At 52.9% G+C, this 27,876-nt stretch overlaps 3 protein-coding genes across 6 annotated transcripts in view; 1 reads left to right on the forward strand and 2 right to left on the reverse strand.

The window, feature by feature from the left end:
• The first annotated feature begins 4,471 nt into the window (after nt 1–4,471).
• DDIT4 (DNA damage inducible transcript 4) lies at nt 4,472–6,032 on the forward strand. Its single transcript, XM_065068090.1, has 2 exons — nt 4,472–4,630; nt 4,860–6,032. The coding sequence occupies exons 1-2, from the start codon at nt 4,534–4,536 to the stop codon at nt 5,333–5,335; spliced, it is 573 nt and encodes a 190-aa protein (XP_064924162.1). The 5' UTR covers nt 4,472–4,533; the 3' UTR covers nt 5,336–6,032.
• Nucleotides 6,033–8,495: 2,463 nt separating this feature from the next.
• On the reverse strand, nt 8,496–26,384 carry DNAJB12 (DnaJ heat shock protein family (Hsp40) member B12). Of its 3 annotated transcripts, none has more exons than XM_065068087.1 (9): nt 26,200–26,384; nt 22,678–22,852; nt 21,034–21,179; nt 18,244–18,429; nt 17,207–17,286; nt 15,945–16,054; nt 12,814–12,986; nt 11,758–11,909; nt 8,496–10,422 (listed from the first exon to the last, which is right to left on the reverse strand). In XM_065068087.1, exons 1-8 carry the CDS (start codon nt 26,372–26,374, stop codon nt 11,788–11,790), a joined length of 1,167 nt encoding a protein of 388 aa, XP_064924159.1. In that variant the 5' UTR covers nt 26,375–26,384; the 3' UTR covers nt 8,496–10,422; nt 11,758–11,787. The 3 variants fall into 3 exon arrangements, with proteins under 3 accessions (XP_064924159.1, XP_064924161.1, XP_064924160.1); XM_065068089.1 differs by having other exon boundaries at nt 11,764–11,909; nt 26,200–26,376; XM_065068088.1 differs by having other exon boundaries at nt 8,496–10,547; nt 26,200–26,376.
• A 207-nt stretch (nt 26,385–26,591) lies between these two features.
• Nucleotides 26,592–27,876, reverse strand: part of MICU1 (mitochondrial calcium uptake 1) — a 98,998-nt gene continuing 97,713 nt past the window's right edge. For both annotated transcript variants that reach the window (XM_065068094.1, XM_065068093.1), the window contains one exon: nt 26,592–27,579. In XM_065068094.1, coding sequence (XP_064924166.1) covers nt 27,419–27,579 — 161 coding nt within the window. In that variant the 3' untranslated portion in view covers nt 26,592–27,418. The remainder of the gene's footprint in view (nt 27,580–27,876) is intronic.

The raw sequence follows: 27,876 nt of genomic DNA on the forward strand, positions 1-27,876 counted from the left end.
CATGACAGTATCATGGGTGCCAAAAATACCACCCCCCATATCATGACAGTATCGTGGGGGCCAAAAATACCACCCCCCCATATCATGACAATATTGCGGGGGCCAAAAATACCACCCCCCTGTATCATGACAGTATCGTGGATGCCAAAAATACCACCCTCCCATATCATGACAGTATCGCGGAGGCCAAAAATACCACCCCCCCCATATCATGACAGTATCGTGGGGGCCAAAAATACCACCCCCCTGTATCGTGACAATATGGCGGGGTTTGGGAACGGAGCCGTGCGCCTTCTGCCGCCAACCACGCAGCAGCGCCCCAAAACCGCGTCGCTCGCGCCGATCCCACCCACTCACCCACCCCATGTGCCACAACAGGCGTCGTGAGATGCAGAAAGAGCCTTTTTACTTCTCGATGCAAAATTTTTCCACTCCGTCAGCCCTCTGGGGACACTCAGGGATCGGTGCCTGTCAACGGGATGCAGCACCCAAGCATCACACAGATCTCCCCGCAAGTCCGGCCTGGGCCGAAGGGTCCAAAAAATATGATATTGGGGCTGACATTCCCCCCCATTGCCCTTCTCCCGTTCCTTGTTTTCCAGCCGTTTCTGGGCTGGATGGAGCAGGAGGAGGGAACGGCCCCGGCTCCGTGCCCTACATGGCTTGTTTGTATGTGCGCCCAACACCAAAATAGACACATGTGTGAGAGCCATGGGGAGGAAGTGAAAAGTTCAGCCTGTACAGTTCTACAAACGCAAAAACATCTTGTTGGCCGTTCCCTCCTCCAGCTCAGTAAACACTTCATTTGAGGCGGCACAAACCAGAGGGATTGCTGCAGGGTACAATAAAAAATGAAAACCCAACAGTGTTCCCTCTCCTCCCAACGCAGGTTTTCCTGGAAAATTCCCCAGCTGCCCGGTTTCTGCTTGGCTTTGCTATTCCTCCTCAGGGTTTTGAAGCACCGTCCCCCCCGCAGCTCGGGGGGTCTCGGCGAGCAGCTTGGGGGCTCTTTGGTGGCTGCAGCTGGGAGCGGCGCGGCGGGGGGAAGGGAAACCATCAGCTGCGAGCAAAAGTTGACGCGAGGAGGGGAGGGAAAAATAATTACCGAAAAAAAAAAGCCGAACAAAGAGCGCCGTTCAGGGCTGCTGGTTGGTTTTCCTGTGGGCGCTCGCAGCAGAACGTTCTGTACCGGCGCGCAGGCCCCGCTCACACCTCCCCGGCTCCCCAGCGCTGGCCACGGAGCCAAGGCACGCGCTCGCCTCGCCAAAAAACCCCAGCGAGCCTGCGGGAGCGGGAGGCAGCGCCCCAAAAAACACTGGCTCCCGGTTTTCGCCTGGGACGGGGCAAAAGCATCCAAGTGGAGATGTATTTCGCAGCCCCCACACCCTGCAAATGGGCACGGTGCCCACTCGGCGGCTCAGCTGCCAAAACCCGTCCACCGTCCTCCCCGGGCGCACGCTCCCCGTTTCACCGCACGCCGCGGGCGGGCAGCCTGCCTGCAGCTGCCTGTCCCGGGGACGAGAGATGGGCCCCAAAGGTTTTGGCTGCGGCGCAGACGTGCCCGGCTGTCGGCGTGCCAGGACCTGCCGCCGCATCCCCCCGGCCCGCTGCTCGCCTGCCCGAGCTGCCCATGGGCCCGGCACGATGCGCGGGGTCACCCCTCACAGGCCCGTCACCCCTGCTGTGACCCGGAATGGAGCCAGAGAGGGTGCAAAGGGCACTCACCCTGCGGGCATTTAGGGGACACCCTAAAAACAGGTGTCTCCACAGCTCAGCCCCCTTGCTATGTTCCCCACACGAATGCTTGGCCGCGGGGGATCACACCAGCCTCTGTGCCAACCCTGGCTGGCAATCATAAGCCAAAACAACACTTGAATCTACCGAAAAGTGGCTTTTGGGGCCACGGAGAACAAACACGAGGACTGGGACTGAGCCAGGGACAGCGGCAGCCACCCCATGGGGCAAGGAATTTGTCCCCTGGCATACGTGGGGGACGGTTTGTACCCGACATGCAGCGGAGCGCTCGCTGAGCCCCCTGTGCATCTCCTCCCTTCCTCCTCCTCCCCAGCCCCCTCCTCCTGCAGCAAAACAGCTGAGCTCAGCACATCCCGGGCAGGGGCCCAGCCAGGACCCTCCCAAACACCAGCCGCCCCCGCCGGCTCCTGTTTAACCCTTTGCAAAGCCAACCGGGCTGGAAATCTGAGCGATGGAGCGAATCTTATCATGGGGTGGGGGGGGCTGTCCAGAAAGTTTCATCCATCATCCTGAAGCCCCCTCTGAAGGTTGGGCAGGGGTAAAGACTGCTCAGCCACAGAAATCATGCTGGGTTTACTACAGCATTACCCAGGGAGGGGAAGCACACGGATCACTAATACTGGAGTTAAAACTTTGCTTTCTAGCCCCAAACCGTTGCTCTGCTGCAGAAAAGCAGCCCGGGTCACAGTCCCTTTTTTGGGAAGGAAAACGAGCTGCAAACCCCACAACCCCTCGTCTCCCAGCAGAGGTGGGAAAATGCAACATCACGTTACGATTATTTTATTTCAGAGATCAAAAATGACGTTTCACTTTAAACCCTGCTGCCACACCAGAGGCTGCTCGCTCCCCTGCCTACCAGGCGCTGTTATGGCAAAGAAAGAAAAATATTTATGCTCGGCTTCAGAATTCAAGCTTATTTTTAGCAAGGCGCCTTCCCTGTGGTCTTTTACCTCTTTATTTGCTGTTTTCCCCGTTTTGACCCCAAAGCCAGCAGCTCCTCATCTATTTTCAGCCTCACCCAGCAAACATTTATACCAATGACTTGCTGGTTGTGGGGACAAAAAAGAAACCCCAGGAGCTAGATTTTGTTAAAAACAGGATCCCAAGCACCATCCAACTGTTTCCGAGCACGCGTGTGCATATTTTGCTGTATTGCATGGCGAGCCTGCAAATATCAGTGTATATTTTTAACAGCTGGGGTTTGAGGTTTGTTCATGTTTTGTCCCCAAAAGCAGAGCAGTAGCCCTGCATGCCAGGGCTTGTTCCCAGCTTGCCACACACCCCCTTTGCAGCGCAGCTCCCCGGGATGCTACCTGCTCCCCCAGCTTGGACCTCTGCTCCCGAAACTGCCACAGATTCGAGCCCCACTTCCCCTAAACAGCAAGTTCCCCGTGTCAGTGGGGTCCCCAGACCCTTCGCACCCACCACCACGCAGCTCTTGGGTGGGAGAATTTGTCCCTATCTCCCCCGCACCACAGAGGTCACTGGTGGTGGGTGCGACAGCGGCGCGGGGGCCTGTCCCCCTCGCTCCCGGCCGGTTCGCTCCGCGCTGTGTTTATGGCTGGGCTGTTATCAGTCTCTGCTCGGGAAGGACAGTACCCGAGATAGCTCCCAGAGTGACTTCAGAGCGCGCTCAGCTCCTCCACGGCGGGAGGACAAACAAAGCTCTTTATCGCCAATTAATGTGCCCTCGCCTCCCCGCGCTGCTCAGGGTCTGGCGGCGGACAGGTCACGTACGCAGGGGCCAGCACGCACGGCCTGTGAATGGGGACACGCTTCCAGAGCGGAGCGCGAGGAGGAGGAGGACGCTATCTTGCCTCCCTTTCACAGGACCGCTGTGGGAGGCAGCTGGGGCACCGGATAACCCGCATCCCAGCCCGGCCATGCCTGGCTCTTGCCTCCCTAATCACCAAATGTTAACACATTTCACTCCCACGGCTCTTACCTTCTAAAGAACCTGGGCCAACGGCAGCCGATGGGCCAGCGGCACCCTGGTGACCCGCAGCGCCATCGGGTTGGGTTTGTAACCCGCAGCAGCGAACGCGAGCTGGTCAGCGGGATGTGGCGGCGGGACCAGGCCCGGCACACAAACGCGGCCTGCACGGTGAGGGCCATCAGCGGGCACGTTAGCAGCAGCACGCAGGAAACCTCTCACGGCTCCGTCACCTGCCGGCTGCCTCTGCGCCAGCCGGGGCCACTTCACAGCCCAGAGAGGCGCCAGGGAACACCAGCAGGGCACAAACCTGCCGTGGCCTGTGTCTCTCTGGCTGCTGCTGTCCTGACCGGGACGTGTCTGGGGCCTGCGACGGGCCCAGGCCCGGGGTGCCCGCGGCGAGGCCCAGGCCCGGGCTGGGCAATGAGGGGAGGGCCGGGGTGAGGCCCAGAGCCCAGTCAGGCTGTGAGGGGTTGAGCCCCGGGCTCTCTGCGGGGCATGGGGGTGAGGCCCAGGCCCTCGGAGGGTGAAGCCCAGGCCCTGGGGGGTGCCAGGCAGCCGGGGAAGCCCGCGGGGCGCTGCCGAGGGCGGCGGGCGGGTCGCCCCGGCCCGGCCCCCCTGACGCAACCGCCGGCGCCGTTTGCAGCGGCCGAGCCGAGCGGAGCCGAGCGGGGGGCAGTGGGCGGGGCCTCCCACTGTCACCGGGCAGGAGAGACGCCGCGGACGTGCCCCGCGCTCCCATTGGCGGGAGCGGGCCGGAGGGGCGGGGCCTGCCGTTCGGCCGCTATATAAGGCGGGCGGGGGCGGCCGGCGCAGCAGAGCGCTGAGGAGGCGGAGGGGCCGCGATGCCGGGGCTGTGGGAGCGGCTGGCGGGGGGCGAGCGGGGCCGGCTGGAGACATCCGACTGCGAGTCGCTGGGCAGCGCCTCCGGCTCGGAGGGAGGTGAGTGCAGGTTGCCGGGGAGGGAGACGACTCCTCCTGAGGGGACAGTCGTGAGAGACCTGGGGTCCCTTTGGGGGATGTGGGGGTCTCTCAGGGGCTGGGAGGGAGCGGGGGGGTTGATGCCAGGCCCCTCTGCCTCAGTTCCACCCCAGACCCCTGGGCTCAGTGTTTGCCCATGTGCCCAGCTCACCCCTCCCTGGTGCTGACCTGCCTCCTGTCCTCCCCACAGATGCCGACTATGCCGATGGTGCCTCCCTGCCGGACCTGGACCTGCTGCATGACCCCGAGGATGAGCTGCTGTGCTCCAACCTGATGGACCTGGTCCAGGCCACGCTGGGCAGAGCCCCGCTGGGCGCCAAGCGCTGCTCCCGGCTGCTGATGCCGGCCCAGCTGCTGGTGCAGGTGAGGACGGAGCTGCTGCGCCTGGCCTGCAGCGAGCCCTGCGGGCTGCGCGGGGCCCTCCTGGACCTCTGCGTGGAGCACGGCAAGGCCTGCCACGACGTGGGGCACATCACCGTGGACCCCGCCGTGGTGCCCACCTTCCAGCTCACCCTGGTGCTGCGGCTGGACTCCCGCCTCTGGCCCAAGATCCAGGGACTCTTTGCCTCGGGGCCGGCGTTCGCGCCGCTGAAGCTGAGCACGGGCTTCAGGGTCATCAAGAAGAAGCTGTACAGCTCCGAGCAGCTGCTCATCGAGGAGTGCTGACGGGAGAAGCGACTTATCCAAGTGCTTTGGAAGAGTCAGTTAGAGCGTGGCGGCTCCTGGCAGCCGCTGTAGTTTAGGTTAGGCTGGAGTAGGGCTGTAGGTGGAAGTAGTTTGGGCAGGCGGAGGTCCCTGTGGGGCGCCTGCCTGAGCCGGGGCGCCCCCGATGCGGAGTGGACCGGGACCCAGGTCACTTCACGCTGTCGATGATTGTGGGATGATTGCAGCGACCACGTCCCCGGACGCGGCAGCGGGGCTGCTGGGGGGGCGGGGGGCAGATGGTCTCCTGTTGGCTGATTAATTATGTTTTTTTTGTAACAAAGATTGTAATCAATGGGGTTTCTGGGGGGAGGGTGCGTGTGGGAGTGAGTGTTGCTGGGCTGTGGGTCTGGATCAAAGACAAAAACCCCGCCGCTGGCAGCTGGGCAGCTCTGTTGGGGCTCCCGGTGGGGCTGGGGGGGTCCGAAATCGCGTTGTCATTGATCACGAGAGGCAGGAGCGGTGCGAGAGGGGCCCGCGAGGAGGTGACGCGGAGACAGAGGGCAGGACCCCTCACCGTGACACGCCGTTGGCACTTCATTGGTTACAGTTGACACTCATACACTTGATGTTCAAGTGCAAGATTTCCTATGCAATCGTATCGGGGTGTGTTTTGTTGGTTTTTTTTTACTTTTCTAATAAAAGCTGTTTTAATTGATAACCTCCTGTCTCCCTGCTGTCACTTGGGTCTGGATGAGGATGATGCAACTGCTCCTGGCTGGCCCCAAATCCCTGCTGGCATCCCTGGGAAGCCTTTCCCTGTGGTGGGAGCTGAAGGGTTGGGGAATGGGGGGGAAATCCCACTTTTAATTACAGACCATGGGGCTGTGACTCAGAAGGGCCTGAGTCAGACCCCCGAGCCTGCCAGGTGCCTGGCCCCTGAGAAAAAGGGTCCTGGCCCCTTGGCAAGGGGCTGCTGCTCCTCCCCGGGGAGTGTTTTGGGCAGAAAACCAGGAGAATCAGCTAAAATTGTGAGGGAGGGAGGTGGAGAGTGTCACACCTGCCAGGGGGAAGCGCTGGCCAGCTCCAAACACACTGCAAAAAATGAGACCAATTAGCCAAGCCTGCAATTAGAGCCACTTGGAGAAAAAGGCTTTCACTAAAGTGTAATTAAGCTGCTTGGCAAACGAAGAGCCTGCAGAAGGTGTGGGGGATAAAACCAGCCTGAAAAAAGAATCCAAATGCCAGTTTGTTCTGGCTCAGGCTCCTGTTGTTGGTGTCTCTTATTTCCCAACTCCTTGTGGACAGACAGCGACTCTTTGATTAAAAATTTCAACCAAAAAGAGTTGTTTCTGAAGAGGACAACCCACAACTGGAGTATTTCAAGCTGAGGCTGCTCACCAACACCACCTGTGAGCAATCAGAGCAACAAGTAGGTACAGCTGGAAACACACCTTGTGCAAAACAGGAGGGGGGTGCTCCCTTAGAAAGTTGGGGATTGGGGTGTTTCTCAGAGGGTCACACACCAGAGCATCCTCATGCCAGGGTCAGGTGGGGTTGTCCAGCAGCAAAACCACAGGCAAACCAGCCAAGGGGGCTGGAAAGGAAACTCAAAACCCAAAGATGTTTTGCCAGAGCAGGTTTTGGCCCCGGCGGCACAGGCCAGCTCCTCAGATTTACAGCGTGGTGACGGCAGCGACGTGGGCAGCTCAGGATGTGCTGCCATCCCCTGCTGAGGCACCTCGTGTCTTGGAGCTATATATAGAGCTCCAAAAATACATGTATTTTTATATATTGAGCTCCTCAGCACACCGAGGGGAACACCCCTTGTCCCCTGCCAGCCTTGCCAAGGGTGGGCGAGGGGGCTTCCGCATCGCGTTTTTTAAAACTATTATTCCGAGGAATAATCAAGGCTTTGCAGAAAACAGCAAGAAAACAAAGCAAACCCACCCAGACTCACAAAGGCAAACGTGGGGTGCCCGACACAACCCTCTGCGCGCGTGTACACGTCCCCAAAACGCCCCGTGGTCACTTGGCACCTCGAGCACCCCCCCAGCTGTGGGCGATGCCAGGTGAAGCTTTGCTACTATTTTTAGCAAAATGGCCTTTCCATGATAAATTTTGGGGGGGATATCAAGGTCCCTGGGGTTTGGCAGCTCGCTGGAGCATGCCAGGAGCTCCCAGGGACAGGCAGGAGGATATTTTGAGGCCTGGGAGGTGACAATGACGATATTTGTGGCAGCAGCATCAGCCCGGGGCTCCCAGATGCCATCGCGGAGGCAGGAAAAGGGAGATTTTTTGGGGTGTCAGCACCAATAAGGCAAATGAGGATTTAAATCCCAGGGTTAACGATAAACTCTCATATTTTACTGCCAGAAATGATGGTGCTAAGAAGGGGGTCCCTGTTGTTCCCTACCTGCTGGAGAAGGATGCTCGTGGGGCACCTGCGCTTCCCTGGCTGCCTCCCTTCCTCTGCCTGCTGCCCCAATTAAAAGCTGGGGCTAATGAGCCACTGGACTAACGAGCAGCACAAATCACCCGCACCTTTGGTGAGCAGGCATGGACCAGCACACCGCAACACAGAGCACCTCCCATGGCTCCGGGCTGGGAATGACCCCAAACCACCCCAAAAACTGGGGCGTGGATGCACCTGAGTTTAAAAGAAGCAAAGGAGCGAGGTCTGTGCCGGTGGCACCGGGGGGTTTGCTCAGCGGCTGCACTGGTCCCTGCCGGACGCTCCCAGCTGATGTGCCACGGGCACCGGGAGAGGCCGCGGGGCTGAGTCATCGCCACTGAGGGGAAATGAAGCGACGTGACCTCACAGAGAAGGGGGAAAAAGGGAAAAGAGAGGAAAAAACCCGACCCCAAACCTCCAGCCCTTGGGTGTGCGGGAATGGGGAGGAGGGGAGCGCTGCTGGGGTCAACCTGCCCCAAGCGCTGCGGGAAAAGCCTTTTAGTGCCCTGGGGAGGGGGAATTTAGGGAAAAAGAGGCCCATTGGGAGCCCCCCCAGTGAAAGCAAAGACAACCTGAGCGCTGGCCGTCACCTCGCCGCGGGTGCTCTCGGCTGCCGGGACTTGCAAAGATGCTGAATTTCGTTGATGTGTGCGGATGCGACGAAGGCAGAGCTGTAAAACCAGAGCTGGCCTGGGCAAGGACCTGCAAGACACCAACACAGCCGGAGCCTTTCACGTTATAAACATTTATTTATACATGTACAATCGTATGATTAATTCTAAATCGAGAGGTACAGCCTCTGTGAGCAGCCGTTAGGATCTAAGCCTTCTCGCTCGTTATTATCCACGGGTATCTACTGGAAAAAGAAGGTAATCAAAAGGTTTTGGCGGGCAGGCTCTGGGCAAGGAATGCTGCTGTGCAAGACATTCAGCTACTCTGCGAATGTGATTTCTGCTTAACCCCCTTCCCGTGATCTTTTCAAGCTGGCCAGCCTGTGCCTCTACTAAGAGCTATTTCCAAACGCCGCACTTCCACCCCATTCCTTCCAAAGGCGGAAGATTCATTTAAAACCAAAAAACCCTTAAAATCAGGTGCAAGTCCTGGCGGCTGTGGGATAAAAAGGCTTGCAGCTCATGGGACAGCTGATGTTTTGCAAAATAAATAAATAGCCAAAGACAGAGCATGTGGATTCTTGACAACAAAGAAACAAACCCACCTCACCTCTCAGCTCTCAGCTCTCCCAGCCCCGGCACCGCACCCGGGAGCCGCCGCGCTTTCGGTTCATTCTCCCAAGGGTGCTGGGGATGGTTCTCGCTGGAAACGTCTTTAGACAAAAGCGAACTGCAGAGTACCCTCCCCCAAAAAAATCCAGTTTATTCCACGGGAAATAGCTCTGCTTATGCCAGTTTTGCTTCAAAGAGATGGCTCCGACCTCAAGAGCCCTAATGCCGGTCCTGCCTGACGGCGATGGATCCAGAGACGGGGCCTGAGGAGAGATCAGGCCAACCCTCCCATCTCCCCCCGCAACACTTCTTTCAACAGAAGCAATAAAAAGCTCCGTTTCTTATGGATTCGCAGTATTTTACAGGTCTCCTCTAGGAAACATTAGAGGGTGTGAAGGCCACAGCCACGCTGCAAAGGGGAGCATTGGGTGAGCAACCCCAAGTGCAGGACACGTTAATAAAAAAGCCCAACAAAGGGAGACGGCTGGTGGAAAGCCCTCTTTACAGAACGAACGCCGCACGCTGATTACAAGGCAAAATTAAAGCAGAGTCTGCACAAAAAAAGGAGTTACGTGCACAAATAAACCCAACGACTGGTGAGCAAAAAGCACCCAGGACAATCCTTCCCCTCGCCGAGCGCGGCGCCGGGGCTCAGCCAACCCGCTGCAGCTTCTGCCAACGCTGCAAAACCACACCACGAACCTGGGCAGCTTCCCCCATTTCTTCATTAACCCCCCCCTACAGATTTGGAATTTCTCCTATGAGAACCCGAAAGGCAGGTATCGCCATCCCAAGCCGCAGAACACCGCCGTCCTCCAGAAAGCAAAATACAGTAACCGCAAAGTGATTTTTGGTTTAGTGTGTCCGGCGCTGCAGAGCGAGACACTCTGGGAAGAAGCTTCCCGCTCCCCCGTTCACCAAACCGGGCGGAAAACAAAATAATTTAATCATCCAACCCCTGCATAGTTTAAAAGTACAACATATATACAGCTATAAATTAATTCTAAATAGATTATATTTTCTTTTTTACTAAAGTTTGTTTTTTTTTAAATCACCAAATCGTCCCCATTTCTCTCTCTGTCGGCAGTGACCAGCGCAGTGGTGAAGGGTCTCCCTTTGCTTCATGGCTTCCTGCAGTTAGTTCGTGCTATTTTACACTCTACGTGTTTGTTCTCGGGGTGGTGGGATCCCAGGAGCAACGAGACTGTCGCAGTGTCGGAAGGGGGAAGATGGGCAGCTTGGTTTCCTGTCCTAATCGCTGCCTGAGACCTCGGTCGAACGGCGGAGACAGGCAGAGAGAAGAAAAAGGGCAGTTGTGCGTTGCTAAATTCTTCGATTCCATTTTTTAAGATAAGGTTTGAATTCTTTTAAATACCGAGTCTGCCACCTGGGCTCAGGGCGCTTCGCCAAAAGTCTTCAGGCATTTCAAGAGCCTGGGAACAAAAGCGGTAGCGGTGTCAGTCTCCGGCCGATCGCACGTCACTGCACCTCCTCCCCTTCCTTCCCCCCAGCGCGGGCAGCGGCTCTTTCAGTCACGGTATTTCAATCCCTCTGCTCTCTTTTCAGACCGCGGGTACAGAGAGGGAATCAAAGAAAAGCAAGGACTTAAGGTCTATCATGAAAGAAGAGGCGCAGTTATCAAAACGAGAGCGGGCGTTATCAAGAATGGTTCCCAAAACAGGATACACCCAAAAAAAAAGGCCAAATGCGACCCAGAGGATTTGCTTTGAAGGCCAAACTTTAGGACGTGCTCCCTTTGCCAAGGGAAATAAAAAACAAATGAAAACTCCCCTGTTAAATCTCCTTAACAAACCAAGCACCGTTCCCAAGAAGTCTCTGCAAGCCTAAATGCTGTCCATACAACTAACATTCGGTGCAAGCTCCGCTTCCCATTTATTTTCTTTAGAAACCCTGTTTTCAAATAATTTTGTGGTAGGAAGGACCTGTACGTTTTACAGCCATCCCAGCAGCATCTGGTAGGTGAAATCAGCCCAGATAATTAGGTAGAAAAAGGACCCCAAACCCCGTGCCAATGTTTTCCCATTATTTTTGTGCATTTCTGGAGCCGGCACAGCCGGTCCCACACGTGCTCCCTGGGCTCGCCTTAATTCAAGCTCTCCAAGCCCCGAGTCGTCCAGACTCCCCCTCAGCTGTCTTGACTCTGATTCCCAGTTTAACGCAGTAAGTTACTTCTACAACCTGCTGTGAACTCAGGCTGTTTGCTTTGTTCTCCTTGAGTGTCGTGGGAAGGCAACAGGGGGGGCAAGGAACATCTGTTTGGTGGGAGTTCCTTCCCTGTCATCATATTGCTTCAAGTGCCAGGGGACAACAGCTTTTCCAGTAAAGCGGACAATAAAGCGACCAAAGAAAGGGTCATTAAAACGTGGCGGCTGGCTGCCACGGCTGGTAAAATCCTCCCACCAGCCAAGGCGTGCACGGCCGTGGTAATGAACACGCAGATGACAAGACCTCGGCCAAGTCACCAACGTGCCTGTGGCTTTCGCGCTGTTGCTAGAGACCCAACACCGACAGCGCCAGAGCAAACAGTGAGCTCGGAGAGAGCCCTGGGTGCCGACATGCAAACTAAACAAAACCAATTTCCCGATTAACGAGTGTACGCTTGGTGGAAGGGGGTGCTTCCCCCCCGTGGCGTGTGGGCATCCAGAGGAGACTCAGGAAGATCTGCGTCTCAAACAGAGATTTAAGTAAGTGTGAAAAGCGCGATCGTGCCCTGCTCCACTGCCAGGGGAAGCGTCACCAGCTCGTACTTAGACCTCTGCTGAGCCGGCAGGCGGTGACTATCCGTGCAGAGAGGCTTGAACGTCTGACAGTCTGCTACAGCTGGGGGTGCCCATCCTCTGTGCTCGCTGGTACAGATCCGAGTCCCCGAAGTAGCGTGCCCGGTACAACAAGCCTTCCTCTGCGAAAGGGAAAAAACCTGGCGTTACAAACGCGACGTGGAAGGAAACCCACCGGCCAGGCCACGTCTCAACCACGGGCTCTGCTGGGAACAGGAGGCACATCGAGTTCTCCAAGGCGAGATGAAGCACAGGATGGAGCTGAGGAAATGCCCCGTGCCCTTCAGGACAGGATGGGCGTAACGTCTGCTGACAGCTCATCCATCCCAGGGAAAGCCCGAGGAACCTGATGGGACCTGCCTTGAGTCCAAGGAGGCAGCTGACGCAAAGTGGAAGAAGAAAGGCAGACGCTCAGAGCATTGGCTTCATGCGGCACCACTCGGGGTTCAAGCAGTGCCTCAAATCCTACCCCAGCCACTGCTCCAAGAGCTGTGATCATCACCCACTGGGAAGGGGTAAGTCAGGTCACCCCCGGGACTTGGCAAACAGTTTGCAGCCCGGTGAGGCGGCCAAGTGACCTCTCACGCCATCCCTCCTAACCCCACGTGCCCCCAGCAGCAGGCAAGGCGGTGTCGGTGCTGCCACCGCAGCCTTTGGAGCAGGGACGGAGGACACCACAGGCAGCACGCCTTCAAACTAAAATATTACACAGAGATCTCGGGGGGCCTCCTGAAAATCAGATGGCTGCAACCTTCCGCCTCCCCTGGAAATCAGAGATATCCTCCTGACACAGCAGGGGAACCTCTGGGGAACAACTCCTGTTTGACCAGTTCTGCAGCAGCATTAAAAACCAAACCAAAACAAAAAAAACCACATACTGGATTTGTCACAAAGTCACAGACAGAAAAGACAAGACCTACAACACAGGAAATGTGCTCGCACCTTGCTAAAGTATAGCTTTAGCACAGGCCAGTCCCCAGCTAAAGACCTTCCTGAAGCCTCCACTCCTCACCCCGCACTACTCACTCTGCTGCTTCTCTTTCCAGCAGTTATTTCGAAGGTTTGCAATATAGTCATCCTCCACGCTCCTTTCAACGTTTTTCAGGTTCGTGCCCGTGTATTCATCTGCAAAGTTCTCGGATACGTAGTAGACGACTTTCAAGTGCTCTGTCACCCTCCTGTGTGTGTGGCCCACAGACCTGGTTCAGGGAGAAGAGTCAGAACAGTGCAGGACAGAGCAAAAAGCCCCCAGCTCTTTAAAACACACAACATGCCACGATACCAAACCACTGGGAACATACATCACTCCTGTGCATCCCCAGGCTCGAAGACTTGGAAAGGAGAAACATTTCTGGTGGAAAAGTGAGAAAAAACCCGCCAGGCCTCTAGCTAGGTGGGCAGAGCTCTGAATACCGACAGAACTCTGAGGCAGATTGCCCACGGCCTAAACCCACTTCAAGTTGTTCATTAGAATTTTCAGCACTAATTAAATCTCCCTGCAATTTCCTTGTTGACGACACCATCCTGTTGTTGGCAGCGAGCCCCAAGGATGGTTACAAAGCTCAGAGGCCGATGCTTGTGGGGCACAGGGCAAGAGCAGCCAGGTGCCAGCACAGAGGAGCATGGCAGAAGTGAGGGCAGAGCCGGGGGGGGTTGTCACAGCCACCCAGGAGCGCCCCCTTGCTCAGCAAGGCTGCCCCATCTGCCAAACGCAGTTCCCTCTGCCAAGATATCTTGCTAACCCCACCAGCATCGGTTTCCTCTACCACATCACATGCTGCAACCAACGCCGTTGCTGCAAGAATAAAATTAGACCTGTTCTACGCTCCAGCCTGCACCGACTAGCACAGAGAGCACCTTCTAGAAGGAAATCTCTTCTTACCCTACCCCCATGGATTTGCATTTTGCACAGAGCCCTGTACTTATTTTCCCCAACAGCCCAGCAAACCCAGAGCGTGTTTGCAAGCTGTAACACAGGACCTGTGCCCAGACGCTGGGTTCGTCAGGAACAGCTCCATCTGGAGACCTGCCCAAAGTCTCCCATAACAAATACCAGCTGGCTGCTGTGTTAAAAGTGAGCATGATTCTTAAAAGGCAGGTATAAACATTAACTCATCCGGCTCGCCCTTCAGTCTGTTATCAGGGTTTACAGGAGTGATTCGAAGACGTTTTCATCACGTTTCATCAAGGTCCAGCACTCAGGGTCGAGTGGTGGGTAATCACATAGACTGAACACGGCCAAAAAGCTCTCTTGGCATTTTTTGAGACAAAAGCGGATGCGTGCCTGGCAGTGCCTGCTGGCAAAGCAGCAGTCTGGAAGCAGCTCGCCTCGCTATTTTACCTGTCAAGACAGAGCCCTGTGCCGTCCTCAAGCTCATATTTCTCTTCTGTATAAAGATGAACTACAGAGGCTGCAAAATGTGCCCTCAAAGGAGAAGGACCGAAGCTTGCAGAGCTCCAGCAGCACACTTGAGCATAAAGCACGAAAGTAAGGGAAGGACCTGGTGCAAGAAACCTGCCACCTGAAGTCAGACCTGCAAGTAAGTCGAAGTGAATTCGAGGAGGTGTTAGTGAAGAACAGGATTGCACAGGCGGGCTCACGACTACACAGGTCTTTCAGCAGAAAGCATAGTTTTTGGAAGAGATTTTACAAAGGCGACCTAATGACAAGTTTCTTTAGCACTCTGCCTTTCTCAGTGACAGCTTCAATATCAAGAAGCGGCCTGGAAATCTCCGTGCGCCATTAATATCTCACCAGGCTCAAAAGCTTTTCGCCTCCTGCTCGCCGAGTTCAGCGCCACGAGCTCCAGCTTCCTGACGAACGACGGCCAAGCACAGCGTTTCCCTCGACATCCAGCAGCGCAAGGGGCCCGGCTGCCTGCGTGAGCGAGCCAGCGAGCAAGCGAGCAGCTCCGCCTGCCGACACAGCACGCCTCTGCTCCCCAGATAATTTAATTTGAAGGGAACAGGGAACCGAGCAGCAGGGGAACACCTGGGGCTCAGGGGTGGCTTTTCTTGGGGAGATGACAAAGCTGGAAGCAAATCCCTGCCCACTTAAAAGCTGCTCTCCACCAAACGCCTTCTTGTCCTACGAACCACCTCTTCAACAGTATAAACCAAACTGTGATACACATACAATGCTTAATTTTATAATCCTAATATCAACTGCAGAAATCACATCTCAACGCTCTTTAGCCTCTCGAGCAACCCTTAACTGTGTCCTCCTAAAAACTGCTCCATCTTTCGGTTCCAAGCACTAACGTCATAGTCTTTACCTCGGACCTGAAAGCTAAGCTGGGTCTGGTAGTATTTAACATCATCACAGGTAAATGTTGCCACCCACAAAACTAAACAGGGCCCACTGGCTGTAAGCAAGTCTAGCCTCTTTAAATACGCATAAGGAACTTCCGCTGAAAATACACTAAGCTTTTGTCAAGAATGATGCAAGCAGCCAGAAATCACGCCTGTTTTCCCGTTCTTTGTTGGCACTGCAATGTGAGTAACGACTCATTGCATTCGTCAGCCAAGTGAGCAGACTGGGGCATTTCCACAGGATCTAGAACGAAACAGTTTCACTTTCGCATAGTACATGTCTGCCCATAGCTATTTAATGGCAAGATCAGAGCTCAAAAATAGGGCATTTCTCTGGGAGGGTCTTTTACCCTATGGGATTGGCCTTTTTATTCCTTCCTCTCTTCCTCTGTTGATCTGTACTAGCCATAAGCCAAGCTTTCATGAAGAGCGGATCTGGTTTTTGTTTTTCACACCCAAGTCTAACTCTACACCTCACTTCATTCTGCATAAGGGATCTTGGTGCTGGGCTACAGTCTACCAAAGTCATTTTGTCTGTCCCGTTCTAGGACAGACAGACCCAGCCATGTGTACGGGCTGCAGAAGGTCCCTGTCAAAGAACATCCTCCCTTAGGCAAGGGAGCAGCCTCCAACCTTCCATTGCGAGACCTGCTGGAGAACTGGGAGGCCCTAACTGATGTGCAAGACATCTGGCAGCAAGAGCAATGGTGTGATGAGATAAAGAAGAAAGAAAGGAAAAGCAGAGAGCCTAGATCTCTACCCCATCACGCCACCCTGCCCTCCAGAACACAACCCCCTCCCTGGATGGATAAATCTTTGAGTAACAGAGAGTAATAGGTACTCACGGCCTCTGGCTCAAGCTGTAGGGTGGGCTGGAGACCATCATCTGGCTGAGAGCGGACACGATGATGAGGATGAGAATAGGCATCAGCTGGACAAACAAGCCAAGGCCACCCTGAAGGAACAGAAACGCAGAGTAGAGTGCCGCCTGTACGCAAGGATCCCACAGCACCGCTCTCCCTCCCTCCCAGCCCTAACGCAAGCTCGATTCTCCTGCTCTGCGCAGGCATGGGGCTTAGGAGGCACCCCAAAATAACTGGGGGGGACCCAGCAGCCCACAGTTCCCCTCCAGAAAGGGCAGCATGACTCTAAAGGTCCGAAACCACTGCACCTTTTCTGGATATAACAAAGGGCAGAGGGGGCTGGCAGGGGGAACTTTGTGAGTGAATTTCAAAAGCCTCATTCCCGTATTTTGGTTTTCTAGAGCATATACAGTGTCTGTTCTGCTCATGCTAATGAGCATGCTAATGCTCATGCTAATGAGCAGAACTGGGCTTAGGGAAAGCCTTCTCCCCTCTTCAGTGTCAGGTGAAAGTAATTGCCCCTCTGCCTCACCCCCTGAGCTCCCTCCATTTCCAGCAGAGCACACCTTCCCCTTTAAGCTTGAGGAAAAATATTCAGGAAGCTCTGGTTGTTCGCTTGCCATTTTTTTGTTTTAAATATAGTTTGCTATCCCCAGAAAACAGTAACCTTCAGTAACAACCCATGTCTAGGAAGTCCTTCATTCTCACATCTCTAGCTCAGAGGGCTTGGAGTCCTGCAGATATACATAGATTTTCTGTGATGTGAGAACATAAAAATGGCTCATGCTATGAAGCATCCTCCTTGGTTGATTAAGCATCACAGGTTAGAAACACCTCATCTTCAATACTGGAATTAAAGGCAGAATGTTGGGAGGAGTCACAAGTACCCACATTATCCGAAAAGCAGATTTACCTTTTGAAATTACAGAATTAAATCAGAAAGGAAACGCCTATTCTGCAGTAAAGACAGGTACGCTTTACTGGTGCAATCTTATTTTGGGGCAGCACCGTTTCAAGACACGCCAGCGTTTTCCCCACTGGACGCCAGCTAGGAGAGTCCTGAGAGAACAACCACCAGTAAATTAAACCGTAAATTCTGAAGGCAGCTCACTTCCCGCAGCTTTCTGTCCAGGGGGCTGGAAAGCAGCAGCACTGTTTCGCAAGACAGCCGCTCCAACCAGCTCACAATCCACGTATCGGAAAAACCTTTAGACTCCCAGCCCCCCAGCCTGTTCTCCACTTACGTCACCCTGGTGTTCTCGTCTGTCCTGCCTCTGATGGTAGGTATATCGCATCCTGCCATTGCTGTATACGTGAACGTTACCTATATAGGCAAAAAACCCATTACACAACAGCCAGAGTATGTAAGACACAGAGATCCATCTATAGGATTTTGCAGGATCATACGAAAATTCAAGTTGGAAGTGACCTCAGGAGATCCAACCTCCTGCTCAAAGCAGGGTCAGTTATGTAGAGAGAACAACTTGTACCGGCCTCCTTGTTTCTAAGTGAATTTAACTTAGGTTAAAACCAATTACAAAAAGAAATAATTTTGGTAGTTTTTCCACCCTAAAAACATAGCTCTTCCGTGTCGTCTTTCAAATGTCAAAACTACAGCTGAGAAGGGACACTGGCTGAGAAAGCAGCCCTAAATCCTCCTGGGACAGTGAGGAATGGAAAGAAAGACTGAGCTAAAATAGCAACCTCCTGTTTTCCCTTGGAGTAGGTTTGGTTTTGTTTTTCAAGAGGCTTAAATTATGCTCTAGAAATAACACTTCCCTCTTTTTTTTATGGGGCACAGTGGAAAGCAGGAAATGACACCGATCTCTGAGAAACTGCTTCAGCTGCGTGGCAGACACGGATCAAGAACAAGGCCCAGGCGTTACCATCATTTGTTCTGGTGAGAAGATTTAACTTCCAAAGCCGCCGGGCAGGAAAGCTTTCTTCAGAATAGGGTTATTTTTACAACCAGCCTTAAAACGAGTATTTTTTTGTTCTAACATTCAGCCCAACCTACTAACAGCTGATGTTGCCAGAATCACAACAACCACCTGAGGCTGGGAGGATGTCCAGCTCTGATGATACTACCGGCTGGACGCTGAGTTCTCCAAGTACCCATCTGAACAACTTAGAAAACTCTAGGTGTTTGGGTCAAGTGTGAAGGCGAACTCTCTCTCATCAACCTCAGCAATCCTTGCACGGCCAAACAAATCGCTACCGCACTGTCACTCTGTCAAAAGGATTGCGTCCCATTCAAGAAATTAAGGTTTAATGTGCTTACTAGAAGGAAAGCCACCACCAAAGAACATGTTGAAGAGGTCCTCGGGGGAGATGTCTGCCTCAAACCCGCGGTGGAAGTCCGAGTGACTGTGTCCATGCCGAGCAGGGTTGAGTTTCTCGTCTCCAAACTGGTCGTATTGCTTCCTCTTCTCTGGGTTGCTCAATACTGCATACGCATTGCCAATGGCTGAAATATCGACAATAAGGGCGCAATTAGCTTCTTTCTGCAACAGATAATACATTTAGCCCTGCAGACTGCCAGGACTTGCCCTTCTCATTACACAAATGAGATGTGCAACTGCCCACGTCTTTTCAACAGGGTACTTCAGTGGCACAGCACGCTTCTGGCAAAGACAGAAAGAAACCACATCAAGAGGCTCGATGGAAAAGGCCTTAATTAATTCAAATGAAGAAGTTATGATATGACTGGTATGAATTCGGTATTTATCCCTAGAGAAACCCTCTTGGATGAACACGTGAGTTGTGAAGGAAACACTGGTAGAAGAGCAGCTACACATTTCGCCTAATTAAACTTATTTCTTTTCAACAAGTAATGCCCAAATCGTTCAGCCGTAAGCAACTGCATAGGAAAACGCAATTTTAGTCAACAAATTTTATTCACAAGTGGCAATAAGGGAATTCAATGTCATAGCCTAAAACCAGAATTGCAAAGAATGTAAATACAGGCTAGATCACTGAAAGAGACTTTAACATCTCCCATCAAAGCCAGTAAGGAAACACTGGCTAGAAGTTGTGTCTGCCAGCTGTGAATTTCAACATTTCCAGATGCCAGAAGTCAGGAGCACAATTACAAGGCCTGTTAACAGTGAGTGCGATGGTAGAAACGTACCGGAACGAACCCCCCACCAGTTCCCCAGGTCACTCTCCTCCCAACCTCAGCATGTTTGAGCCTTTCTACCACAATGCCTGCCAGCCACTCCTTTATTTCTGTGTGTCAGTTCCAGTTTACCACTTCCCTTCTGTACCAACCTACCCAAAGCCTCCCTACACGACTGCAGAGGCTCTGCTCTCCTCACCCTGTGTCGCCAGGAGGCAAAAATGCTCACGGCAGTGGCTGCCTGGTGTATAAAAGGCAGTAGCAGAAGTGACGGAAAAGAGATACGTGCCCTTTGCAGGAGATGAACTCCAAGATTCAAGGTTTTCTTGGTAGTCAGATGGAGGTGTACGGTTTCTTCTTGGATTTGGAGCATGAAGGATGTAATGTCAATACACTTGTTTTCCTTCTTGGTTATAATTAGTGCACGCAGAGTAAACATTTCTACAACCAGGCAAGGAAGCTGGACGACACGGACTGACTCTCAGCATTTTAGCTTGTTCTTTCAAACTGTGCGTTTAGTTAATGAAACTGAAGCAGTTCAGGGTTTTATTTGTTGCCTGACTTTTTGCTGACAGAGCCCAAGAACCACCTCATTCCAAATCAGCATTTTAGCTCAAAGTAGCCAGGTTCAACTCTTTTTTTTCCAATGTCAGTCAAAGGTAGTGATGCAAATCTGCTGCAAGACAGACTGCAGCCAACAGCAAATATGGACTGGACATAATGCTTTATCAGCTGTCACTGGGAAGACTAATGCCAAGACTGCAGCTAATACATCAACGCAAGAAAAAAACAACTAAAATCCTCACGGTAGTGCACGTTTCCCTCCTTCACCCTCTGGAACCAAATAGGTGGACTTCAGTGAGTCCTGCAAACCAGGAGCTCAGCTCTTGGGGGCTGAAGGACGGGGGAGCCAACGAGGCAAAGCCTGGAGGAGAGATAACCCGAGAGCAGATAGCTCCGCAGCGGAGGATAAAGGGCACCTTGCTTAACGCGCGACTTCTGGCACGTAACTCTTGTCAAAGCCCTCGGCAAACATCATTATTTGAGATTACAGGTGAAGAAATCTGCCTTTCGCCACTTAGCAAGGACCGAAGGATGAACTATCGAACAGCGGCTTATTGCACATGTGGCGTAGACAGATGTCTGCAGATGCTCGCTCTTTAATCAGGCCTCATGCTAAACCAGGCTAGCCCAGGTAGCTGGGGGTCAGCTCGTTATTTGCTAACAGCAACGCTCTTATCGGTTATGGATTTAAGACTTAAAAGACTTGAACAAACCTTACATAAGACTTTTACTGCTGAACTCAGGTCTACCAGCAGCTTACCCAAATACTGTATCAATATACTCATGCTAGGCTAGCCTTGCTCCCCACTCCAGCAGAAGTTTCATGCATTTTGCTCCAAAGATGGCCAGAATCAGACCATTCTGAGGGCTTAACATCGCAAAACCAGCGTTGTACAACTGGCATCAACAAGTTCTGCCTTGAGCTCAACAGTAATGATCAAACTTCCACAGCTCGCGTGGGAAAATGGGAGTAATACATTCCAAGCAACAGCGTTTCTCTTGGGAAATTACTCCAGTTTTAAGGTAAGCTGCAGGAGCTGGAGCTTCTCCCTGCTCCTGCATCTCTCCAAAATCAGAGGATGGTGAACATCTGGAGGGCATTTCCTCCTGGGCAGCGTGGCAGGAGGCTGGGGCAACACACGGGGCTGCCAGGAGAAATGGGAGGAAGGCTTCTCCTTGCCTGACTAGCAGCGACAAATGCCAACCTGTGTTTATTATTTTACGCCTATACTTCGTTTTTAATACAACCAGCTTGGAAGAGAGACAGCTTTACAATAAAGAGCTTTATTTCATTATACCTGACTTGTGAGGTGGTTTTTAAGAGTCCTTGCTAGCCCAACTCAGCACCATCGCCTGAGAGCAAATCGCAAAGTTGGAAACGTTCTTTACCTTTAAATGCCTCTGTAGCCCCTGGTGCGTGGTTCTTATCTGGGTGAAACTTCAGTGCAAGTTTCCGGTAAGCCTTTTTCAGGTCATCATCGGAAGCTTCTCTGTTTACCCCCAGAATTTCATAGTAATCTTTGCATTGCTTTACCCTGCAAGTAGAGAGGGGAGAAAACAAAGGGAATGAGTTTCAGCTGTGAAAACCACGTTTGCATCGAATGTGTCAACTCTGCAACATCTCATGCATCGCAGTTTCGATCAGTGCTGTTCGGTGAATGCTGGGTTACTCAGCTCTAATTCCTCAGAGGGTGACCCATTTATTTTCACAGACTCATCCCCGCTGTGCTGCGTTACTGGCACAAAAACACTCTCACAGAACAAGTCGAGCCAGTAGAGGTAGAAGGGCCTCTCCTCAGGCAATGATATCACCCGCTGACAAATGGGTTTGGCAAATACGCCTCAGATTCATCACACTGATGTTTTGGAGGCTGTTTGGGAGGGACTACAAATGGCAGGCTGGGATCTGAAGGATAGCTGGGCTATCAGCTTTTCCCCCCCTAAGCTCCTCAAACTGGGTTAATTCACAAACGTACAAATAACATCAGCTGAATTCTAGAGGAAGAAAGAAGGAACTGCCCAGGCCTGTGCATCCAGGCCAGCTCATTCTGTGCACGCTCACAGCCCAGCGATGGTTTCTCTTCCTCACGTGACTTCGATGAGACAGAATACAGCGGGCTGGGTTTTCGGAGAAACGGATGACCTAACAAGCATCCCCCCGAGTCCATCAGCCAGAGCAGCTCTTGCGCAAGTCAGACCATGTCCATAACCTTAAACAAAGTTTACCAAGTGACCGCACCTGCAGTTCAGCCCTTCAACTTCCATTATTTGCAAATGGTAGAAAGGAATAAAGAACAGCTTGAAAGAGGGTTGGGAAAACAGATGACTAGATAAACATATGTTGAGACTTTCCAGCCGGGGCTTTAGAAGTGTAACGTGCTAACAGAGTGAGGCATCCTGCAGTGGATTTCTACCTTATCGGGCTCTAAGAGAGACCGCGAGCAGAATATCCTCAGGAGAGAGGAAGAGGAGTGTGTCTTGTCACTTGAGACTAGAGCAAAGCTTAGAGCAGGAGGGCTGCCAACTGGAAACTATGAGCCGTGACTTCCACCGAGTGGACCTCAGGACCACATGGGATTTTCGACAGTATTACTGAAGAACAGTAAAGCAAACATCAATGTGAAGACCATGAGATGAATGCATCCACAATGCCTCTTTGGACCTCAGCCTGGAAAAGGCCCACGTGCCTAGGGTTCTGGTACTCGTACATGCCTTTGGCGGCAAAATCTCAACCTCCTTCAACCCAAACTACCTGCCTCCTAGGGCTGCTGTAGCTATAAATCCACCTAGATACCTTTTGAACCTTAGATACCTTTTTGAACACCTAGTGAATTAAAACCCACCACATACGGTTCAAAGCTGACCACTCCAGATCTCCTTACACGGCACAGAACATGAGTTGTTGCCCAATCCAACCTACTCTCTCCGCCTTCCTCCTTCCTGTTCCACCATTCCATCTTTAAAACATTGTGAAAAACAGACTGCACGATAAACTCAAACGTGGGTTGAAGCCCAAGAGAGCTGAGCACACACCTCTTCACTGCATCCACCTGGTCCTGAGTGTAGCCCTTGGGGGCCTCCCCACCGGCCTCTCCGTTGGCTGATGGGAAGTCTCCGCTCGTCTTCTTGAACTGAGGGTTTGTGGACTCCCTGGACTGGGACTGGCCATTGGCCGGTTGCTCGTTCTTGTTGAGTGATTCAAGCAGAACTGAAATGAGAAAAAGATGAAAATAAAAAAAAAAAAAAAAAAAATCAAGAAGTTAAGTTCAATCTGCCCTTTCCACTCTCTGGTAAAGACCCCTCTTCATCTCTGTCACCGCCCAAAGACCCCCCAACCCTTCCTCAGGAAGACCATCACCTTTTGACCCAAGGAACCCTTGAGTTCCTGCTGCTTCTTGCCCAGATATGAGGGCTGCTGCAGAAGACATTGCCTGCCTCTCCCAATGCACTCAACCTGCACCAAAACCCCAGGCCTGCCCAGCCGGACCGTCCAGGAGCCACAACGGATCACCAAAGCAGCGCATCCTTGTCCTCTTATTTTTTTCCCACATCCCTCTTTAAGAGCAAAGCGTTTCCATGCTTATTCTCCCGAATATTATAAAGCATATTATTCTTTAGCTCCTGCCTTTGAAAACCTACTGTGCTGGGTAAGCTATGCAACAATGCCGGAGCTTAGAAAATAATCCTGTGGGATGCCAGTCACATGGGGGACACAGCAACACTCCCCTTTGGGGACAGAGCTGCAGCACTGATTGCTGGCAGAACGGTGGGACCCGTAACACCCGAGTCAGAAAGGTGCTTTGTTCCCCTGTGCCTTCTCCCCTATGTACTCGATGCGTGTAGAAGCAGCTGTGAAAACCACCTTCTCTCTCAATTACCTAATATGAATTGCATCAATTCAGTTTCCCTTAAGTGGGGAAACTGTTGCAGACTATCGCCGCCTCCTTGCAAGGCTGGGACACTGCCCTCTGTCAGCCAAGGGGGACAGGCGTGCAGGCCTGGCCTCGCCGCACAGGTGACAACACTGTGAAACCCAATAAAGCTCCTCTGAGCACAAAAGTACCCTTCCATCATGCATTTCCCTAGCAGCTGGATAACGCCATCTTTTTAAACTATTTTTGCCTTTTTTTTAATCAAACATCAGATCGATGCCTTCATGGTTGTAGTTTCTGAAGTTTCTATACTGCGTCCCCATTAAACAGAACAGGCACATGTAATACGATTAAAACCAGACAACGTTGTTTACAAAGGCATCAGCAACTTGACGAGCTTGCAGTCCTTTATCCAGAGCCTAGAACCGAGGACGTCCCACCTCCTCCTGCAGATTGCGCCCTACAGACCTTGCACTGTGGGGGTATCACGTTCTTTATGAAAGCTCAAACAACGCTTGCAGGCCAAGAGACGAGCCAAGATATCCTATCTGCCCTGCAGAGCTTGTAGGGGCAAGAAAAAAACACTCAATAATCCAACAGCCAATACAGGCGATTGTTACAAGACGAAGGATAGAAATGACAGCGGGTTAAAGAGCAGTAACTTGCTGGATGAGCTTTTGAGCCTGGGGGCTTCATGGATTTCGGCTTTCAGAAAAATAAATCCTTCCCTCACTTGTATTCACACCACTAGAGTGTTCACAAAATTATAGTCTTTGCTTTTGTTCCTTTCAAGCCTGGAATAAAGTGCCAGGTACTTTTAAATCTCATCCCATGAGGCTGCACCTTCACCCACCCCCCTCCTTATGTTTTGGGCTCAGTTCCCCACAGCTTGCCAAGAGATTTTTGGTAGTGTAGTTCCCCAAAACAACCCCAGGAGACACAGCTCGGTCCTGTTTTGCTCTACAGCCCCTGTCCTATTGCTTCCGCACCCCGAAGCCACGCTGGTCCTCCATGCAGTCACAGTGCAGCACAGATTAATGAACTACCAAAACAGAGATTTGCTGAATTAGTTCTCGGTTCTGCCAGCTCAGCTCCCCACCAAGCACGTGCTACGGATCACTTGCTCATTAGCCAACATTTGCTCAACTTAGGTTCATTTTTCCAAAACTCCTGCTTAAAGATGACCAGTGAGACTGTGTCTCTACTAGCCTGCCGGGCTGCGTTGGCGTAGAGGACCGAAATCCCCTTGCAAAACCCTTTGCTGATCCTGTGATGACACCTGCAGGGTCAGTGCCTGAAGTGCCGGCCACGCAAGGCCACACATTGCTCCTCATTGCCAAATCCAATATAATTCAGGAGAAAGAGGTTTCCCGGGGGCACACAAACTACATAAAGATTCAGTGACCATGGTGTAACTGTGGGATCTTTAGCAACATCTCCCAAGTACGGACCCCAAGTGCAGGGGTGAGCAACCGGCAGGACATCAAGCGAAGGCTCCTTGTACGGCAGCTCAGACGTGAAACTTGTACCAGCAACTCAGCTGGGTCTGGCACCAAATTAGCGCAATGTATTTAAAATTAATATCTCCTTTTCTCCACCCTCCCCCAATGCACCCCAGTTCTATAACAGCGCGCATCCCACCTTCTACTCTGGCTGTCTCAGTGCACAGGATTTGGCCCAAATACGACATTTTTACATTGGAAACTGGTGTTTGCTGTCATCCAGACCTTGCTTTTCTGGTGTGGGCCTTAGCAGAGCTCCTGAGAAAGAGCAATCCTCATCAGGGTGGGCTTTTCTGTGCACTGTGCCACGCTTTTTCCTCCAAAAGTCGCTGTTCCTACCCGGTAATTTCGCAGAAGCGCAAACTGCGATCAGGAAGAAAAAGCACAGCACTCACAGGGCCGGCTGTGTTTGAGGAAGGGGGAAGAGGCCTCGTGTGACCAAAAAGAGAGGGTGGCAGGGCTCTCTGCAGGGCAGACAAGCTGCAAAACACAGCCGGAGAACCAAAATCAGATGAGGCCTGCTGAAGTAATAAAGGCTGAGGGAGGTGGGGCTCTGGAGCTTGGAAAAGAGGAGACTGAGGGGTGACTCATTCATGTTTACAGATACATAAAGGGTGAGTGTCAGGAGGATGGAGCCAGGCTCTTCTCGGTGACAACCAGTGATAGGACAAGGGGTAATGGGTTCAAACTGGAACACAAGAGGTTCCACTTGAATTTGAGAAGAAACTTGTTCCCAGTGAGGGTGGCAGAGCCTGGCCCAGGCTGCCCAGGGGGGTTGTGGAGTCTCCTTCTGTGCAGACATTCCAACCCGCCTGGACACCTTCCTGTGTAACCTCATCTGGGTGTTCCTGCTCCATGGGGGGATTGCACTGCATGAGCTTTACAGGTCCCTTCCATCCCTGACATTCTGTAATCAGGAAGAAAAAGCACAACACACACAGGGCCGGCTGTGTTTGAGGGAGGGGGAAGAGGCCTCGTGTGACCAAAAAGAGAGGGTGGCAGGGCTCTCTGAAGGGCAGACAAGCTGCAAAACACAGCCGGAGAACCAAGACCTGCCGAAGCCCGCCCTCATCAGCCCATAGCCGCGCATGCGCCAACGGGTGAGGGGTCAGTCACGGCGGCGCAGGCCCTGCCCCCCCCCCCGCGCTGGGCTCCCCGATCCGCCTCCCCCGGGGACTCACCGCGGACACGGGGCGAGGGGTACAAGCGCTGCGCCTTCTCGAGGAAGCGGCGGGCCTTGTCGGGCTGGTTGGCCTTGGCGGCGGCCAGGGCGATACCGATGCACCGCTCCGCCTCGTCCCTGTTGGACTCCATGGCGGCGGCGGGCGGAGGCGGGCGGGGCGCCCGTGACGCCATCAGGCCGCGCATCCGCGCGGCCTGATGGCGTCACGGGCGCCCCGCCCGCCCCCGCAGGCCTCATTTTATTCTAAAAAGAGGCGATTTAGAAACTTTCGGGCTCTGCCTTCACTTTTTACCACCCGCCCCACACACCACCCTTCTTCCACAACACCCCGTGTCCGCTGACGTGTCCCCGGCCGGAGGGCGACATGACGTCATCAAAAGACACAAGCCATGAGCAACATCTTTACATCCTATTTCACAGAGAGGAAACGACACCGTTCAGCCCCGTTACAGAGCGGCGATTACCCACTCCTAATTAAACAAAAGATATATTAATTAGATCCCCCACTCCCACTCCTCATGCAGGATGGGCAGGAGAGGCGGTCGCTCCGCTATTAATTAATAGTTTTAATTACTTACACCCCTCTGTGGGTGCACCCGGTACAGAGCAGCGATCACCCACGCAGAGGGCTCCAAATTAACAACAAAGCAAATTAATTAGAAACACCCTCCACCCACCACCCCATTTGCTCATGGGGGAGGTGGTCGCTCCGCTATTAATTAATAGTTTTAATTACTTACACACTTCTGTGGGTGCACCCGGTACAGAGCAGCGATTACCCACGCAAAGGGCTCCAAATTAAATAAAACCCAATTAATTATAAACACCCCCACCCCCGCTGCTCATGTAGGAGGCAGTTGCTCCACTATTAATTAATAGTTTTACCTTCTCTTACACCGCTCCCCCTGAAGAACTTGGGGGAGCAACTGGGCCACCCGAAATCCCGGGGGGATGGTTCTCACCACCCAGCTCTCCCAGTAGCACAATTGATGTAGAAACAATTTAAAACTTAACCCCACGCCCTTTTTAGTAGCATCAAACTGAAGCGATGGGGGTGCAGCCCCAGCAGCTCGATGCCCACCACGACGCGGAGGCGGCAACAATGAAGCTGCAAATACAACAGGCTTTGATTTCTAGCTTCTCCCGTTGTGAACAGTCTGGGCTGGCCGGAGCCTGGTGCGGGTGTCGGCAGTGACAGGCGCTTGTCCCCAGCCCCGCTAGGGTTTGGGGACGGTGAAGTCCCACGCTGTCTCCTGGGCGCATTTCCACATGGCCCGCATCAGGCGCGTGAAGCCCATGTCCTTGGGCTTCTCCAGGCCTCGCATGAGGCGCTGCTTCATGATGGCCACAAACTCCTTGTTGCTCAGCTCGCCATTGCCTGCGAGAAAAAGAATAATTAAAAAAAATAAAACAATTAGAAACATTCAAACCCGCCCTGACTTTCAAGGGGCAGCAGCCGCAAGTGTGATTTTTTTGCAGAAACTGAAATTGCGTCTGTCTTCAACCTCCCAAAATATCCTGCTGAGCGAGGGCTGTAAACGCAAAGCGAACTCCCTGCTTTTAGGAAATTATTTGAGCGCAGGGAGGCAGAGAATCACAGAATCCCAGAATGTCAGGGACTGGAAGGGCCCTGGAAAGCTCATGCAGTGCAATCCCCCCATGGAGCAGGAACACC

This window comes from Columba livia, chromosome 6 (genome assembly GCF_036013475.1).
Source record: "Columba livia isolate bColLiv1 breed racing homer chromosome 6, bColLiv1.pat.W.v2, whole genome shotgun sequence".
NCBI lineage: Eukaryota > Metazoa > Chordata > Aves > Columbiformes > Columbidae > Columba > Columba livia.

What these genes read in the sequence shown, in the direction of transcription:
- DDIT4 (XM_065068090.1), top strand. Translation starts at nt 4,534, where the DNA reads ATGCCGGGGCTGTGGGAGCGGCTGGCGGGGGGCGAGCGGGGCCGGCTG. An exon ending in CGCCTCCGGCTCGGAGGGAG is followed by an intron (nt 4,631 to 4,859) that starts GTGAGTGCAGGT and finishes TCCTCCCCACAG; the next exon opens with ATGCCGACTATGCCGATGGT.
- DNAJB12 (XM_065068087.1), bottom strand. Translation starts at nt 26,374, where the DNA reads ATGGCGTCACGGGCGCCCCGCCCGCCTCCGCCCGCCGCCGCCATGGAG. An exon ending in CAGGTGGATGCAGTGAAGAG is followed by an intron (nt 21,180 to 22,677) that starts GTGTGTGCTCAG and finishes CTCTACTTGCAG; the next exon opens with GGTAAAGCAATGCAAAGATT. An exon ending in TGGTGGTGGCTTTCCTTCTA is followed by an intron (nt 17,287 to 18,243) that starts GTAAGCACATTA and finishes TTGCCTATATAG; the next exon opens with GTAACGTTCACGTATACAGC.